Here is a 19,015-nt window from a genome sequence, read left to right as displayed (position 1 = left end):
GTTATGGGCCCCATAAAACTGTCCTTACAGCTGAGGGAAACAGCTGTATGACAGTTACACTGTGATACAGGTCACATTGATACAGGTATACATAATGATTTTTATTTAAATGCTAAAAATTCAAGGCTCATCCAACAACCAGTGTCAATGAATACTACAATGTACAGATACCACAAATAAAAACATACATTTCATATATCACAAAATGTTTTCAGTAAATAAAAATGTTTATAGTTTTTTTTTTCTTTCCAAGAAAAACATAAATAATACAAAATACAAGCACAATAAAAGTATTACATCATAAATACCTGAGGCCTGGTGTCCCTCAGTAAAAGGATTGTGTGTACAACGCAGGATAAACAGATTAAGTCAGAAATTGTATTTTCTTACAAAATGATACCATAGAGAGGATAAAGGGTGAACCACATCGGACATCAAAAGATCATCCTATTCATTCAGTTCAGAGTATTTTCCAATCAAATGTTATACATCCATGCAATATACACAAATGACAGTCATCTCTTATTTAACGTGACCTTCCTCTATCCTACACATCTGAAACATGGTTCAATAATCTTCCCTTTTTAATGAATAAAACACATAATACACACAACACAATAAAAGACCAACCGAAAGGGAAAAAAAGGTTCAAAATTGAACTGAATTCCAAGTCCAAAAAACAAATATGTATTGTCTTTTGACCTCCAGAGCCATCCACAATGAGGGATTGAGTGCAGGGACGCTGCCAGGGTTAAACAAATGGTCCTCCTCGTTGGAAAGGTTAGAGTTTAAATTGTGTCGTTTAATCTGGAGCTCACTTTGAGAGGTTTGAGTCTGTGCCAGCATCAGTTCAGACGTACTGCTCTTTGGGAAAAGTGTACGCCGCCACTCCCGGAGGAGGAGAAGACATGCCCGGTACAGGTGGGTATTTAAAGATGGCCATGGTGTGTGAAGGTGGAGAGAAGGTGTTTTTTGGCGTGCTGTTGCTGCTGCTGCTGGTGGCAGGGGTTGGTTGTGAGGAGGGGTAAGGGTGCTGGGGGAGAAATGAGAGAGGAGGCTTGATGGGAGGGGAGTAGGGCTCTGGGTAATCCTCCTTGTTGCAGGCCAGTCTGTAGCTCACATAGTCCGCTGTGTTGGGAAGCTCTTCGTAGAACCGCCCTGTGTGCTGTGGAGAAATGAGACACATTTGTTCAAACTCACATCCCCTTTTTCTATTTAAAAAATGTTCTTCTAAGAATCTACCTGTCTCAGTTCGAGTTAAAATGTGTATTTCTTATCTGTTTTTTAACACGTATAATTTTATTCTTTAATTCCTAGAATCAGAGTTTCCTGACCAAGTGCTACAGAGCAATGTGTAATGGATGGGAGTGCCCATTCCCTTTGAGTTCAGCATTGTTTGAAATTGGATAACATTATTTCTTAGATTTAATAGCTCCAATAAAACAAATTAATTGTACATTTTGTCGTGATAAATGATGTTATGACAGACACCTTAAATACATTCCTTCTTATACATTATGAACATATTACACAGCTTCCATTAATATCAACATAAACAGTAGTGTAATAAGAGTGCTGTGTATTTTCACACATCAGGGCTGATCTCCACAAAAAAACACATAGAATATGGCTACAATTATCATTAAAAATGACTCCAAAACAACTCTATATTTACTTCACAAATATGTTTTGTAAATAATGATTGGGATATCAGAGAGGTAAATGTCAATGAGAGACAGAAGATCTACTTGGGCTGTTGTTGTTTTTGTTTAAATGAGTGACTAGTTCAATTACACCTTTGTTATTGACACACAACAGGCCTTTTTCACAGCAGACATCTTAACATGCCATACTAGGGAAAGCACAGGTGTTGTTGATACCATTAAAAGTGTCTATTCAAGTGTCCCATAAAGGACTGATGGTGAGCCAGCCTGCACAATACCAGGACCCTCAAAGAGGAAGCTGCTAAATGGAATTCAGCCATCATTAATTTTATTATTAGCACTGCCTTTTCTGCTGTGACATGTCGAAATGTTTTCTGAGAAAAGAGCCTGAAAGTATAATGAGTTTGGTGACCTCACATGTTTGCAGCACGGATCTAATCAGTGGTCAGCCAAGAATGATTTAATCACCTTTGTCAGTGTACAGACTTCTGCACCTTTTTTTCTTCATAACTACAAAAAAATGTGCAAAAAATATTATATTATTATACAGGTTAGCAAGACACAAAAGGTTAAAATACCAGAAGGGAGTCTTAATTAATAAAATAACGGATTTGCACGGATTTAACCTGCACACTTCAGATAAAAAGAAAAGGTGCCATTTTAAAAGCAGCTGCAAAGACTGAAATGCATCCCTACCTATTATATTTCCAAGCATATAGGAAATATGTTGGTGCCCCTGTGCTAGTTTCACCTTTTTAAATTAGGTAATATGCAGATATTTGGGTAATAAAATGAGCCTCTGTTTAGGGCAAATGACCTTAATTGCCCTCAATCCAGTTCACAAAGATCAGTGCAACAGCAACACGCGGTAACACTGAGATTGTTAGCAGTTTTGCATTTTTAAAGGACACCACGCCCGGAGTATTAATGGAAAAGGTTTAAATCCCAAATACTCTCGGACAGGTTTTAATTTGTCTCCTGCTTCTACACCTCGTCGCTCAAAGTCTAAAAGCATGTATCTCTGCATTTGTTCTGCCTTCTTGGCACAAAGGCAACTTAAATAATGGATAATCGCAATCAGCTGCAAAACCTTATGGCTAGTTTCCGGAGTCCATTCTTTGTGATTTCACCCGTTTATATTTTAGATATATCCTCTGGGACCGTGTTCACAAAGGCTCTTATCTTTTCACTGGGAGTAATGGTAAATGGCCCTAAAAGCTATTTTTTAAAGCTTTTTTGGTCCCTTTACCATGTTTTTTTTTATGTCTACAGTGATTGGTTGTGGGTGAATGTGAACTAAAATATAAACACACAATAGCATGAGGAACAAATTAAATCATATGTGAGAAAGAACCATAAATATGGTTGTTTTCTGTAGTAGTAGCATTATGTATTATTATTATTATTATTATGATGAGCTACAAATGACTTTGGAATTGTAGGGCTTAGACAGCCTCAGCATGTCGGTGATAGCATTAATTTAATCGTTAACTTATTCTACAATTGCGATTTACTTTTAGAACTGCCAATGACTGGCTAAATAAATACCACTACAATTTTACGATATGTAGTGAAAATTCAATCTGGATTTAGGATCACTGGCTAGTCTGAACATGTGATATGTAAATTACAAACACAACATATGGTTACCTGGATGTCGTCTGCTGGTCTTTTCCTTATCGTCTGGGAAAGTTTTGTGGACGGAGAGTCATTTCTGAACCAAGAGAATAAAAGTTAGAAAATGAAGATCATAATAGAGGATAGATGTTGGGACAAAAAAGGGAGTGTTTCCTTACGAGGAGCTGCCTTTTTTACTTCTGATTTTGAGCACCAGCACTGTGATAGTAATGCCCATAAGCACTCCAGCAGCCAACAATAAGGCGACTACGCTGATGACATCACCCGTTGCTATCTGTGGTAAAGGCTTTTCTAAAATGAAAACAAACATACACACGTTATAAAACATTCCAGCAAACATGTTCCTTGTTCACAGAGGCATTGGAGCTATGAAATGAATCCAGACTCAATTAATGTACCTATAATGCTGACTTCCACAGAGCCTGATCGGGTCCCGATGCTGTTGGTTGCGTCACACACGTAGGTGCCCTGCAGGTCGTATGTGATCGGCCCCTTCAGGGTCAGGACGTTGTCTCGGATCTCAGCATTGCTCGGTATGGAGCCATTAACCCTGCAGAAAATACAAGAAATGTAAACGTCAACAAGAAGTTCACACAAGTTATGCATCTTAGAGTATCTTCCATCAATATTTTATATCCACTGAGTTCTTTCATTTAAAGATGCAGTGGCCTTAAAATGTTTTGAGCTTTGTTTGCTAATTGCATTGTGGAACTTCGATAGATGTATCCCATTACAACAAGAGAGAATTAACAAAACAGAAGCAGACAACAACCACATAGTAGGCTGACAGTTTGGGGGGAAAAGTGTGGGAAATGTAATTGCAATGAATCCATATGCATAAACAGTATACAGTATAGGGCTGCACGATATTTGAAAAAACTGACATTGCGATTTTTTTCCCCCCTGCGATATATATTGCGATATGAAAACATACAGGCAATTGAAGAGAAATACCGTTTTCTTTTCCCCGCAAACCATCCTTTCTTGAACTTTAATGCTATACAATTGGTATTTTTTTAACTATATTTAACCGGATGAAGGATTTTAGTCACGGACGTCTGGACATTTTGGATTTTTTTTTTTTAAATCGCACGTCCACGTGATGTGAATATCGCGCATATCGCGATTATCGCCACGACACGATATATCGTGCAGCCCTAATACAGTATGACAATGAATTATAAGAACATATTTGCTATTTCTCACTGTATCACAATTAGAGAATCTACATAGTTACTGCAAAAATAACAACTGACGACCTGGTTCACCTGTATACTTGTTGACACTTAAGGAAAACATTTTATAATCGGAAGTATAAAACAAAGTCTCAGGGAAGAAAGTACTCTCCAATATAATTAATATATATTTATATTTTCTGACCCATTTTCAGTGAACATCAATTCACAGACACAACACAACCTCCATGATACATTGTAATAGAGCGTTTTAACTTTGACAGTAATTCATAGTGAAACACAAACAGCTGTACTCACAGTCTCCACTGATACAGAGAGACGGTCGGGTTGGCATCGGCTTGGCAGCTCAGCTGGACGTTCTCTCGGTTCAGGTACCAGTTTCCATCATACCCATCCACCACAACATCTGGCTCATCTGGTACGAACAAATAACAGAAAATGATATTGTAATTGTGTTGATATTTGACCGGAGCTTATTGTTATGTGTGTAAAAGACTTACACTGAATATCGAGGGTGACACTGTCAGTGAAGACCTCATCGTTGTAGGAGGTGACGCAGGTGAGCGTCTCCTTGTGTGTGTCTTTGCTGGGCACCAAAATATATTCACTCTGAACAGTAAACGTCCCGTCGGAGTTCCTGTACTCCCGGTTGGTCACTTCCCCCGGCACCCTAGTCTCCCATCTGCTCACATTAATAAGGAATTAGGGTCACGACACAGAGATACATCGATAATTTGTAGTTAAGTTGGATTTAAAGGTCACCTATTATGTAAAATCCACTTTGTATGTCTTTTATACATAAACATGTGTCCGTTTCAGGAAAAAATATTCGCTCACTTTTTGTCCTGATCCATTTATATAAAAACCTGTCTGAAAATTAGCTGATCAGATTTTGGCCACTTTATGATGTCATAACGATTTTTTGGCTTGTGTAACCATTAGCCTTAGGGGCGTGGGGAGTGGCTCCTTATTTTCATCTAAAGCAGGGGTCTCCAACACGTTGATCGCGAGCTACCGGTAGCTCGCGGGCAGCTTTTCAGTAGCTCGCCGCTCGCAGTTCACAGACTGTGTAGAAAAATCAGACGACAATAAATGCACCTAAATCAGTCCGTGTTGCTGCGGCTCAGACACACATGGATTTACTGTATGTTTTAAAAAATACTCGCGTTAGCACCTTGTCAGGTTTTTTGTGGATTTAATCAAGTCTTGGATTGCAGAGTATGAACGTCCTCTTGCTATTTTCAGAGGATAAATACGTGTGTAAAGTTTGTGAAGGCAGGAGGAAAGCTTCTGCGATCACCGTCTCCTCTCTGTTCCTCCAAACCCCGCCCTCCCTGAAAATAATGAGTGACAGGCTGATATTAACCTGATAGAAACTTTATTATTCACTTAAACATATGTTGATCTCTGATTGAGATATGATAAAGCTAAGTCAATCTCATACATTCATGGGATTTATGTAACAGTAAGACAGAGAATGTAAGTTTGCACACATGCAGTATTTTTGTTTTTATATGCTGTTGTAAATACTCCTGTTGTCTGCTGTGTTCAGACTCAAGTCATGTTTGTGATACCACATTCAGGACATTCAGTGTCCTTTTTTTTTTAACAGAAGACCGTTGCTAGAAGCTGCAGCTAGACTGTAAAAGCATTCGTTTTTTGTTTTTCAGGATGGAACAATTTCACACACAGATATAGGGAGGCTAGACCTATACAATTGATTTATTATGGTTTATCATTTAATGTCAAGACGAAGAAGAAGATGGCTGAACTGTTCAGTATCAATCCTGTGGAGGTAGAGGTTATAAATCTCCAAAATCATGTTCAGCTTAAGTCTCAGCAAAACTCACAACATTTCTGGAGCCTTGTAGACCCAGAAAACTATAAGAACATCACCAAGCAGCATTGAAAATGTCTGCTTTATTTGGCTCTACATACCTTTGTGAAGCAGCTTTTTCTGACATGAATGTCATGAAATCTAAATACAGAACAAGACTGACTGATGAACATTTAAATGACTCTATTAGATTGAACCTATGTGGGTCCAGCATACACCTGTATGGTGGACTCCATGCAGTGCCAGTCATCTCACTAACTGTAAAAAAAGTGAATCCACTTATTTTACACATGTGCCATAAGATGTTAGTAAGGTGGTGATTAAGGCGATGTATTTACTATATGGGCCATAATAATAAGTGAGAAATTGTAGTTTTCTTGGACCTTGATGTGAAGTTAAGATTTTTGATAAGCTTTGGGTATTGCAATTTCACACGTGTACCAAAGTAGCTTTATAGAGTGCCACAGTGACGCGTCCTAAAAACCCGGAAGTAAGCTTCTTCCGGTTCCTGCGACAAAAACCAATGCAATTTCTCCATAGGGTTTTGGAAAATAGCTCGAAATAAGGTCTGTGGTTGACACACATTTAAGAGACAGATCATGTTTTGTTCAGTCGGATAATCTCCACATGTCTACCCTACTTTTATAATTTTCGAATCATAAATCTATCGATTAGATTTATGATTCGAAGGAACCGGAAGGAGTTTACTTCCGGGTTTTAGGACGCGTCACTGTGGCACTCTATTTAACTGATGAGTGCTATGTGAATAAATGTAAGCGATGTGATGCAAGTAGCTCTTTTTTCAAAGTAGCTCTCAGAGGAAGAAAGGTTGGAGACCCCTGATCTAAAGTAACAGACAGAGAATCAGCACTTTTGAAACAGGGCTGAAACAGAGGGGATTATGGGATGCTGCAATGATCTGTTTGGTATTTCGAGACATGTTTTGTATATATCTGAGAACTATAATATATTGATGAAAAACAATATAATAGGGGACCTTTAAACAGCTCTTAATCGGAGAAATGAAGAAGTCGTTAATGAGGGTAAACAAGCTCAGTGGTTATATACACTTAAAAGTATTACCAAACACACATCGCACACAAACACACACACACACACACACACACACACACACACACACACACACACACACACACACACACACACACACACACACACACACACACACACACACACACACACACACACACACACACACACACACACACACACACACACACACACACACACACACACACACACACACACCTGATGGTACCGGCTGGTTTTCCGTTGGCACAGGTGCAGGTGGCCACTGGTGTTTTTAGATTGGTGGAACGAGCCACCAGTGTCGGCGTTGACAGACTCATCTGAGTAGTTGGGCGAACTGAGGGAAGTAAAATAAACACAAGCATTAAGTTGATGTAGCATGAGAATATGTTTTATAAAATTAATGAGAATTAAGTTTATCTCACAACAGCATATTGAATGGCCTGACAGGTAAAAGCTTTAACTTTGACGTTGTTTGGAAACGCAGACTAATGTTCTATTCATACAAATGTCAAATTACGTATGTGGTGTGTTCCTGCATTTGGTAGTATCTGAATTTTGTGTACGCAGGAATGCCCAGATGTATACTAGAATAGCAAGTATTAAAGTCTATGAAACGTGAGCTTATTTACTCAACTGCATACTGCATTGCATCTCGGTGCCTTTGGGTGGCCATCAATCATGTGAGTTTTGAGACAGTCTAAACACTGGTAATCTGTGACTTTCTTAAGTTTGAATTGTTTTTTGGAACATTTAAATTCCCGATATGTGGTCAGTATAATAAGGCATGGATAAGGTCTGTTTGATAATTACTGAAATGTATGTTTTCGATGATGTGAGGGTGTCACAGTGAGACGTCCTACAGACTTATAGTCTATATAGACATATATGATATCTACAGTGCTGGATTTGTCAGATAGACAGATATTAATCATTTGTTAACATAATCTATTTTACAAAATCCATTTGCACACTACAAAGGAGTTTTGAAAATCCATGAAAATAATGGAATGGAATAACATCAAAATCATGATTTCTGCATTAGAAAACTGCATATTTATATAACAAATAAAATTGTTATTTAAAATAAAAAATGTCTAAATCAACGAGGGATACTTTATGTTTCAATGCCTTAAAGGGGTAGACATTTCGGAAAAGATGCCACTGTCATGCACAATGCTTGATATGAATCTGCATATAGTACATGGTAATATTAATTTAGCATTAAGACTGAAATCAAGTGGAAACTGCTGGTCCTGTTCAGTCAAAATGTAAAAACAATAGCCTACAAACACCTCTAAAACTGGTCTTGATTGTTTATCAGTACAGTTTGAAATTGAAAAAGGTTTTAAATGGTGATTTGGATTATGTGCATTCACATTAAACACCCATCAGATATATCTAAGATTAACGGTCTACCTGTATCTCACTGTAGGATCAGCTCCTCTTACCGTACACAGTGAGGTTTACAGTGTTTTCTCTGTTTCCTGCAGGGAACGTGGTGTATTCACAGATGTAGGAGGACTCGTCGGAGAGGCGGAGCGTGGAGAAGGTGATGGTGGTGTCTTCCAGAGACGGAGTCCGCCTCCTCACTGCTCCGTTCTTGAATGTGACTCGGTCCCTGAAGGGCGGGGCCACGGACACGCCCAGCGAGGGGTTGGCGATGGCCACGTTCTGCTTCGTGCCATTCACCAGCTTCTGCCACGTTACCTTGAGGAAAAAGGATCAGAGAAATTAAGAAGTCCTTAATGAGGGTAAGTGAAGACAACCTCTGATATGAATCACAGACAAATTCAACAGTAACATTAGTTATGTATTATTGAGAAGGCAGTGGTTTAAGTCCATAAAGAACTGCTCATATTTCAAAAGCAAACCACACCTTTTTTAGAATGTTTTTCTATCACACAGGCAGCCAGGGGTTTTCCTTCATGGCATTACTGGATCAATTTCAAACTTGCTTGTATTGTTTTTAGGCGGTGACTGAAGTATTGGCTTTCCTAGGTTTTATGGTCTTACTGAAATTATAACTATTTCCTGGAAAATGCGTTCTTTTGCCGGTCCTGAAAACATTTAATTGGCTAAAATATGCTAAAATCCACAAGTTCACGAATGAGTACCTGTGATATTTTGACGGGCGGGGAGCTGTTGATGAACCAACAGCGGAGATCCACCTTTGAGCCAATATACCCCCACCTCCCATCATCCATTTGCACACTCTGGCCATTCATTCCTGGAGGAGAAACACAAAAATACATTTTTTAAGAGGTGTTTGTGCATGTAAATGGTCTGCAAAGGCCAAATTCCCAAAGTTCCCTCCAGAGGGAGCTTCTCTCCAACACACTCCCCTGCCTGAAACGCCTCAATTGGACTTTCACAACATAGTGACGTCACTATTGAACTCACAAGCTGCTTTTGGCTTGGGCTCCAACACATTGTACGTGACACATTGTACATTGTACGTGTTTGACCACTCACAACAGAGCCGGCCAGCTAACCAATCAGAGCAGACTGGGCTCTGGTTTCAGACAGAGGGTGAAAGGAGGTGCTGCTGTATGAGAAAAATAAAGAACTTTTTTTTTATTAAAGCATGTAAACATGTAGAGGCACAAAATACAAATTTGAACCTGAAAATGAGCAGAATATGTCTTTCACACACAAATGCACATTTTGTTGGCAGCATCAGACTGGCACTCTCTAAGCTGTTCACAGTCAGCACAGCACGGTTGAGCTGATAAAGTGCGCTGAGCTGTCAAAGACACTACATTTCAGCAGCGTGAGAGGTGAGCTGAGGTCGGAGGTCATAGATTAGAGTGAGGTATAAATAAGCACGATTGTGGTTACTGTTACCACTGCCTTACTGATCCCTTTTAACAAATCCAGAGCATCAACACCCACTTTCTGGAGTAAACACGTGCGTTTGTCAGATTTACTGTCATTCACATCAGGATTCCACTAGTAGGTTATAAAGAATACATCTACTGTGTTTCACTATGCAGGATGAATAACAACATAATACTGAACAATACAGCTCAGAACAATGGATGCTCTCATTCTCATACATACATGAATATACACACACACACACACACACACACACACACACACACACACACACACACACACACACACACACACACACACACACACACACACACACACACACACACACACACACACACACACACACACACACACACACACACACACACACACAAAAACCTTTTAGGTCACCAGTCATCTCTGATTAAAATATAAAATGTCTTGCCTTCAATATGTCTTTGTTACTTCGGTCTTTTTTATAAAGTAATCCTTTTATTTTGTATAGTTAATCCATTTAAAACCCCTCTCCCTCTAGGCTTTGCAGCCACCAAATAAGATATGCAGTATAACACATGGATATGCATCCAGTCATTCAAACTGCTGCCAGTTAACTTGTAGTTTAGAAAGTTTTTAAAGTATATCAAAGCTATTAAAGTATTCTCGTTATATGTATTTGAAATGAAAAATATTACTTTTGAATGCAGTCTTTTATCACTAAATTTGGAACCTGTATAATACTGGCTAATAGTGCCAAAGTAAACGTTTTGCAAGTTATAAACACACAGTTTTTTCACCAAGAAGATGATCATGTGAGCTCTGTTTTCCTCCCAAGATTCATTTGGCTTCATAATAAATGTTCATATGAACAACTATTACACAGAAGCAGTAATTGGCTAAATTAGATCTAAGACTCCCTTCATGACCCTAAAGTAGGCATCTTGTTAGAGTCACACAACAGAAGGTGGAAAACACTCTGTTGCAAATAAAGAGTAATGTATGTGTGACGAAGCGGCACAAATGTCATGGAAAATATGTAGTAAGAGCATAGCTTGGGTTTAGTCAGAAAAATAAAATGTTTCTTCAGATGGTTACTTACAACTTTCTCAAATTAGACAACTGCAAATAATGCTAAGTGAATACAGACTGAATTAAACAGTGTGAACGTAAGCCACACCCAGGGGCGATTTCCATGTTTGACATATTGTACATAAAGCAACAACATATAGACAGAGGGCAATAGTTCAGGGTTCATCACATAATTCAATATTATTATATTAATAATGGAGGGGTATTGATTAGTATTGATCAGTCCATTAGTGTTTATCTTGTGTTTTTCCCAAAGGCAGCTGTTAACTCCAGGCTGTTAACCAGAGGGAATGATTTAACCTATCAACAGTATTATTTTGGCATCCCAATATTTTTGTCAGAGCTGTGGAAGAGCTTTTTTAGCAGACAGTATACCAGTAGAAAATGAATGATGTATTTATGTAACATATAAATAATGTTTTTTGTGGAAATGTCTTTTGAACTTTAATTGACATGGACTGAACTCAAGCAGAAGAGGGGTCAGTGCCCTCTTTCTTTCTGACATGTTAAACCTCTAACTCTGTAGACACAATCTGTCCATTGTTTTTTTCTTGTTCTCTTGACTCTAATCATGGAGTGCAATGTGTTACATCAACAGGTTTGAGAGTGCTCGCAAAATGCCATTAAAACAATCGTATTAATGTTTAAATGACTTCACCGGCACTAGCCTGATTGCATTGTGGGTAATGTAGTTGCCAGGTGTTGAAAAAGAGAGTAGTAAAAAATATGTTTCTGGTTCTGCTGCATCCATTTTTTTTAAACCGTTAATGAGTCTTACAATACTATAGGAGAGCTACAGTAAATGCTAAATCGGTGGAGTACTCTGTTTAATTTGGATGACTTGTAACAAGCCCTGACAACGCCATAAACCCGTGTTTCCCCAGTCACAATCCATTAGATCTGTCCGTAACAACCAGCCGTCACTCTCCTGATAGGCTTAGACCAAGCTTAATGTGTGGCGTGACCCAGGGGTCAATTATGGGTGTCTGTGTACCTGCTGCTATATCTCTCGCCGAATCCCTATTAGACTAGAATACAAATCAGAACAGATTTAAAAAATGTTTTGCTGAACAAATATATAAAACCTTAAATAAAGCTGCTGCCTTAACTGTACACAAAATTACTCAAAATTGACGTAAGATCATTTTTAAATCGGATGTCAAAAATCTTGCCATAAAGTCAGACCTCTCTTTAAATTTTGAGCATCCTGGGAATTCATTGCTGCAGTCCGGTTTCTTCTTTCCAGTATATACAAATTACAACATATTTGCAAACCTAAGAATTAGCAAAAAGCCATTCATGCTTTTATTAGATCTCAACTAGTCCAGAACTCCAAGACTTTTAACTGAACCAAGACATATACAATTGGGGTTTCTTTTCCCAGACATATTTCTACATTAATAATCGATTCAACCAGAGGGATAGAGAGAACAACTTTAATTGTATGTGTACAGTTTAATTGTCTGTGGCAGATCCCTAAAACACGTCTTTATGTTAAGAGACCTGTCGACCTACTAAGGGGAAGTCTTCAGCCCTAATGTTAGAAATGGCATGATGACAAACAAAATCCTTTAAAAAACGAGGTGAATAAAGGTCAACCACAGACTGAGCCTTAGCGAGGAAACGGAAAGTCCATCAGCTTTGAAATACAGGAGACTTAAGTTCTTTGCTTACAGATAGATTCACACAGTTTAACCTTCCATAAACCAGCAGAAATCAACAAATCTCTCACAAGAATAAGACCCTGTGATATTCAAACTGCAGGTTGGCTTTGCAACCACCTACAACGTTTGAGAAATGTTAATGATTATCTGGCTTCATAGGTAACTTTGAGATATTTAATCAGCATCTCACAAGATCACAAGAATTGAAATTCAACTTATGGCAGACGGAGTTAAAAAAAATGCACAAATAAGCAGAGAAAAGGCATAGCATGTTAGTGCTAGTTTTCCATCACCTGAAATATAAAAATATGAAAACAAAGCTTCTATTATATTATGATGATTAAAGAGTGTATTAATACTCTACTTAAATAGATTTGTTTGGCTTTTCTTATAATATAAACCTGCACAAAAATAATTTAATATGCAAAACTGTATTTGTTACATGTGTGCATGCAATTCTATGCATGCAAACATGAACGCTAAAGCTCAGCCTATCTGCACGGCTGCAACCAATCACATAATGTCAAATACAATCCGAGTCAGACATGTGTTTTGTTGTATTAATCAGTGTAATATTTTTGTATTAGGAGTTCACTGCCCTTTACTTTATGAAAACATTGTGTGTTCTTAGGGGGTCGTTGGGAGGGAAAAGGCCAACAGTGGGAGTAGATTGCAGAATTCAAGATATTAAAGTGCTTCTGCTTCATAGTCCATTTGCTGCTGTACATATGAACAGCTGTTTTTCTGAAGCATGATTCAGAGTATACCACAACGCCACAGAATTTACTTCATGTGATTCATGTTTAATTCAGTTTTAAGAAAGTTTCTGTCATAACTTCAGGTTTGGTTTTATCAGGTTTAGCCTTTCATAAAATGTGTAATCCACAACAACAATTGTCAACTTGGCAACATTTGCTGATCCAATCTAATATGTAATATCTATACCAAAAAATATATTTAAATGCATCTGTTTATGTCTCATTCAATCAGTAACATTTCCCAGTTAAACAAATATCCCAATTAACCTTTTATTGTAACACTTTCACCACCCACAAGTTTCTTGTGTTTACAACGCACCATTTTATCCATTTGGTGGCAAGAAATTGCCAGTAAATTTAACACAAGTGTTACATTATATGTTCCCAAAAAACAAAGCCTATGCAGAGTAAATGTATATAGTAAAGTAAATGTTAGACATAATACGTTTGGATGCAGAAGACGTCTGTAGCTCTGCAACTGGATGGTCCATGGGGAATTTCTGAAGCTTAATTTTCCCATAATTATAACACTTTCATTACTGAAACAGCTGATGGATGCAATGTATGCTATCTACTGAATAGTTTACAAGTTTTGGGAAATAGGCTGATACTATCACGCTAGCACTGTGATCTAGCTGTCAACAAGAAAACAAATATGCCATATTTCCCAAAACTATTCCTTTAACACTGTTCCTTTGAAGGAGGTCTCCGGTGCCGTTTTTCAACCTTCTATGCATAGTTAATATGGACAAAAATAAAAGGTACAATAATACAAAAGCTTCAATTCACTCCATAGTTTCTATCTGCTTTATGTCAGGACGATAACATACCTTTTACTAGTGTCCCCCCTACTGAGCTCTGATGCTGAGCTGATTAGGGGCTTTAGGCGAAGGCAGAGCAGAGCCTACCTCTCTGACACACACACACACACACACACACACACACACACACACACACACACACACACACACACACACACACACACACACACACACACACACACACACACACACACACACACACACACACACACACACACACACACACACACACACAAACAAACACATCTCTACCACCTTCCTATTTTCTGCTGTGTCCATTCACATTCTTCTATTGTTTAAACTATGGGAAATGACCTCACCATCCTGCATGACAATAATCTATAAACAGCAGCACACTGGCAAAAGAAAACCATGGGAACATCACCAAACAAAAGCATTATTGTTTCAAACTTGAATGTGCAACATGCTAAAACAGCAAGAGCATCTCAGTGTTGTGCTGGCCTTTTGTTCATATCCTGAATGGGTATCCTCCATCTTTCATCATTACTCCCATTATGTTACAAGCCATTATGTTACTCATTATGTGTGAGAGTTCAACAGAGGCATGGTTTACCGTGGGGTTAATGGCGTTAACAGATAGGGCTAACAATATTAAAGATATAACATAAAACACATTTTAATTTAACCTTTATCTATGCAGGAATGCCTTGTAACAGATTAAGGAAATCAGTTTTTTCAGAGTTTTCTAGCCAGAATAATGTAATAATTTAAAAGGTTTCACACACTGAATGGTACCTTCAAACAACTCAAAATCTGTATAAAACTAACAGGCCACCCTATGACAATGCTTAATTGCTGATGTTAAGCAACTATAATGTTAACTATTACAATAGCTCATATAGTTGCTCATTAGCACAAAAACAATGTACCGCTGAGGCTTCTGGGAATGTCGTTTGTTTTGCAGGTGTTGTTTTGCAGGTGTTGTCAAATGTATTATGCATTCAAATGTTTAACCTGATTGTGTCACTATAAGGTACAGTACACTGTTGGTCACCAACATCCTGAGGGGACCTGAATGGGTGCACCAAATGTCATGGAAATAAGTAGTAATATAATAGTTAAGACATATCAGTGAAAGCCAAAAATGTTGATCTCAGGGTAGTTCAAGGGTTATCGGATCGGAAAGAAATGAAATATTTAAGTCAGAAACCCAGGACACAGACCCCAGCATAGAAGAACGTTACAATCCAAAATGTTATTCCTGTCTAAAACTATGAGTCTAATACATTTACCCCAAAATCTGCAGCCATAAATGGCAAAATATTTGAGCAGAATTATAGTAAACAAAAATATACTCTTGATACATTTTACCAGGGATACCTAAAGCAGTAAATGTTGCACGTAAGATGGATAAAAAAAGGGATTTAAACCAAAACCACTGTGAGTTTATTACAGTCCAGAGTGTTTCGGCCAAATTGAATAGAAACGAGGGAAATAAAGCAGATAAAAGATCACAGAGCCAACTGGTCTGCCACACTGGCATCAAGTCAGTATTTCAGGTATTAAAAATCATGTGTTCTAAGACTTAAAACATGATGCTGACATCATTATCTGCAGCGAAGTCACGTCAAACTGCAATGTGAAAAGGCTGATACAACAACATGTATCTTCAGCTAACAGAAGGTTACAGATACTGAAAACTGACCTCATGCGACAGACGAGAAAATGAAAAAGCAGAGACACAGGCAGATTAACTGTTTAATCTTTAGGCCATCAAATCTGTGATTGATCGGGGATTACACACTGTGTTTGAGTCTTTGGCCTTGTGATTTACGATGTGGGGAAACCTGAAGCACAGTGAAGACCAGTTGACGAACACAATACTCAGACGAGGGTTAGGGGCAGTCTGAAAGTTCGTCTGGCATGTAATATGACGTAAATCTGACTCTTTATTGCTCTAAACCAAAAGGTTGCCGTGTGCCAGAAGAAGAACAACTGTACCACCAATGGAAACTGACTTTTGGACATCCACTTTACCAAATGATGTGTGCTCCTCTCGATGTACCATTCTTCTCACATTTTTCACAAAATCAATTATAATCTCTCATTGTTTTTGATTGGGATCTGTGTGCACGTGCATGGATTCGTGTGGGTTTGTAATCTCGGTAGCGCTGTAGAAACGTGGAGTGTGCACTTGGCCGGTGTTCAGCGGGCAGCTCACAGGATTATGGTGACTGTAGCTGTGGCGTCTGTGTTTTTTGGGACATCAGAGAAAAAAGAAAAAACCCTCAGGGAGAGAGGAAATGGAGGCAAATAGAAAAACAATTCTGTGGAGGAAATATCAACTGATTGAGAGACAATAAAAGAGGGGAAAAAAGTTTTAAATAAGCCCATGATGAAGAGGGAGATGCACAAAAAAGAGGCAAACAAAAAAGGACAGAAGGGCTGTGCTGGATTGTTTCGGCGGGGTAGCGTCTGTGTGTTCCAGCTGTGGACAGTGGATTACGCAAAAGTTCAAGAGGATGCCTATCTGTCAGTCTCAATCAGCCTTTTCTGTGCCTCCCTGCAGTGGAAAACTGCAATCTTACTAGTGGAAACATATCAGTGGTTGCCTGTGAGCGCACTGGCATCCACCTGCTGGCTGACAGAGTGCAGCTAGGGGAGGACAGACACACAGAGCAACAGTCTGCAGCCTGGGACTTGGCAGCGATCATGTTATTTTACCCTTCCTGCTCCCAGTGCAGCTGTAATCCACCGCTCCATCCTTTAAATTCACAATCCTACACATGGTGTGGCCTCACAATCAGTAACAACACATGCACACACACATACTGTGTTCACACCAGCAAATTACTGCTCAACTTAGCAAAGGGGGGGGTTGACCAACACTGACCGAGTGAAAAAAGCAATCACAGCAGATGTCTCTGCAGCTAAATACATCCTTATGCTGCCACAATCGCTTTTGTCATTACGTCATATCTATACCACCCCCCCTTTTGATTGAGCTGTGATTACACAGCTGCACCTGTTACAATGAGGCAATAATTAGTCCATTCTTTCAGACACACACACACACACACACACACACACACACACACACACACACACACACACACACACACACACACACACACACACACACACACACACACACACACACACACACACACACACACACACACACACACACACACACACACAGCCACATCTTAGTGTGAAGGCGAGTTTAATTGAACAGTGTAGTGCTGACTGATGAATGCAGGAGCCAGTTAACATTGGTCTGATTTCACCTTTGCACAGAACCGGAGAAATAATCGTATAGTTTCACAATACGTTATATTTGCATAAGAAGATGAGGTCAATAAAGTTGGATGACCATAAAATCCGATCAGTAATTTGCTGAATGGAGCAAAATAGACTAAGCTGTGCAGCAACAAATTATTACATCAAAATTGTGAAAATATATAATGAGAATCAATATCATTTTAAATAATCATGAAGCAATCATCAAATACCTTTTATATTGGGTTTAAAATGTGTTGTTTTATTAAAACTAGTAAATCAGTAACTGATCCTATAAACTCTTGGCTTTTAAGATGTCAACATTACAATTAGGCGACCCTTAGGTGCTATTATTTATGGCTACAGTATAACAGATAAAACAACAGTAAATGATTTATCAACAATTATTTATCATATATATATATACTGATTATCTAAAAGTGGTAACCTTTTCTTAGTTTCACTGCCTGTACTTAAATATAATTGGTGACAATAGTAGGTTTTGATAAGTATTATATATGTAATGTACACTGTGTATTCACAAGAAAACAAATAATTTAATAAAAAATAAAAGCCTGAAAAGAAATTCTAACTGTGATTACCCTACGTTTCAACCAATTATGATATGACAATGAATTAATCAACGTTTTTCTACTTTTTTACCTCATCGCTGTCTGTAGCCTGACTTTTATTATATGTGAGAGAGAAATCCATCACATCTTTCACTTGTATTCACATCACCAGTGTGTCATCACTATTATTAAAAGTGCTGAAAGAAGCAAAGCCGCATACCTGGAATAACACAAGTTGTTATCAGGAATATCCAAAATCCAGTGCAGTCCATGCCCGAACCACCGTTGCCAGCTTCTCGTTGTGGTTAAATTCCCAGTGTGCACTTGTTTTACGGCTCCTGCCTACCGGTCTGAACCCAAGGCAGCAGGTTTCAGCTGCAGGTCTGCCCGCTGGGTGCAGCCAAGTCTGCGTATGCGCAGACACACTTCGCAAAAAATAAATCTCAAACTTAACTCCCGACACTTTTTTCTTTTACGCGCTGAGATTTGGACTTGCCTGTGAGTAGTACCGGAGCTGCAGCAGTGTCTGCCCGGCTGAGGCTTGGCGGGGATAAAGCAGCTTAACGCGTGGGCAGATTACTTCCGAGATAGCCTCCCCTTCAGAGCCCCGAGCGACAACTCTCTGTCACTGTGTGAGGGTTGGACACCGCTAGTGTGCACAGTTAA

General features: G+C 38.7%; 1 protein-coding gene across 2 annotated transcripts; it reads right to left on the bottom strand.

Moving 5' to 3' along the window:
* Positions 1-224: 224 nt before the first annotated feature.
* Positions 225-18,772, bottom strand: nectin1a (nectin cell adhesion molecule 1a). 2 transcript variants are annotated; one of them, XM_034140380.1, is made up of 10 exons: positions 18,570-18,772; positions 9,503-9,615; positions 8,837-9,095; positions 7,605-7,722; positions 4,999-5,180; positions 4,796-4,913; positions 3,701-3,852; positions 3,461-3,593; positions 3,315-3,378; positions 225-1,165 (listed from the first exon to the last, which is right to left on the bottom strand). In XM_034140380.1, exons 1-10 carry the CDS (start codon positions 18,619-18,621, stop codon positions 851-853), a joined length of 1,506 nt encoding a protein of 501 aa, XP_033996271.1. In that variant the 5' UTR covers positions 18,622-18,772; the 3' UTR covers positions 225-850. The 2 variants fall into 2 exon arrangements, with proteins under 2 accessions (XP_033996271.1, XP_033996272.1); XM_034140381.1 differs by lacking the exon at positions 225-1,165 and adding an exon at positions 2,103-2,174.
* Between the last annotated feature and the right edge of the window lie 243 nt (positions 18,773-19,015).

This window comes from Trematomus bernacchii, unplaced genomic scaffold (assembly GCF_902827165.1).
Source record: "Trematomus bernacchii unplaced genomic scaffold, fTreBer1.1, whole genome shotgun sequence".
NCBI classification, from domain to species: domain Eukaryota; kingdom Metazoa; phylum Chordata; class Actinopteri; order Perciformes; family Nototheniidae; genus Trematomus; species Trematomus bernacchii.
Note: the sequence above shows the minus strand (reverse complement) of the source record. Positions and strands in the feature narration are given on the sequence as shown.

What these genes read in the sequence shown, in the direction of transcription:
- nectin1a (XM_034140380.1), bottom strand. Translation starts at nt 18,621, where the DNA reads ATGGACTGCACTGGATTTTGGATATTCCTGATAACAACTTGTGTTATT. An exon ending in CGCCCGTCAAAATATCACAG is followed by an intron (nt 9,096 to 9,502) that starts GTACTCATTCGT and finishes TTTTTCCTCAAG; the next exon opens with GTAACGTGGCAGAAGCTGGT. An exon ending in TGTCACCCTCGATATTCAGT is followed by an intron (nt 4,914 to 4,998) that starts GTAAGTCTTTTA and finishes TGTTCGTACCAG; the next exon opens with ATGAGCCAGATGTTGTGGTG.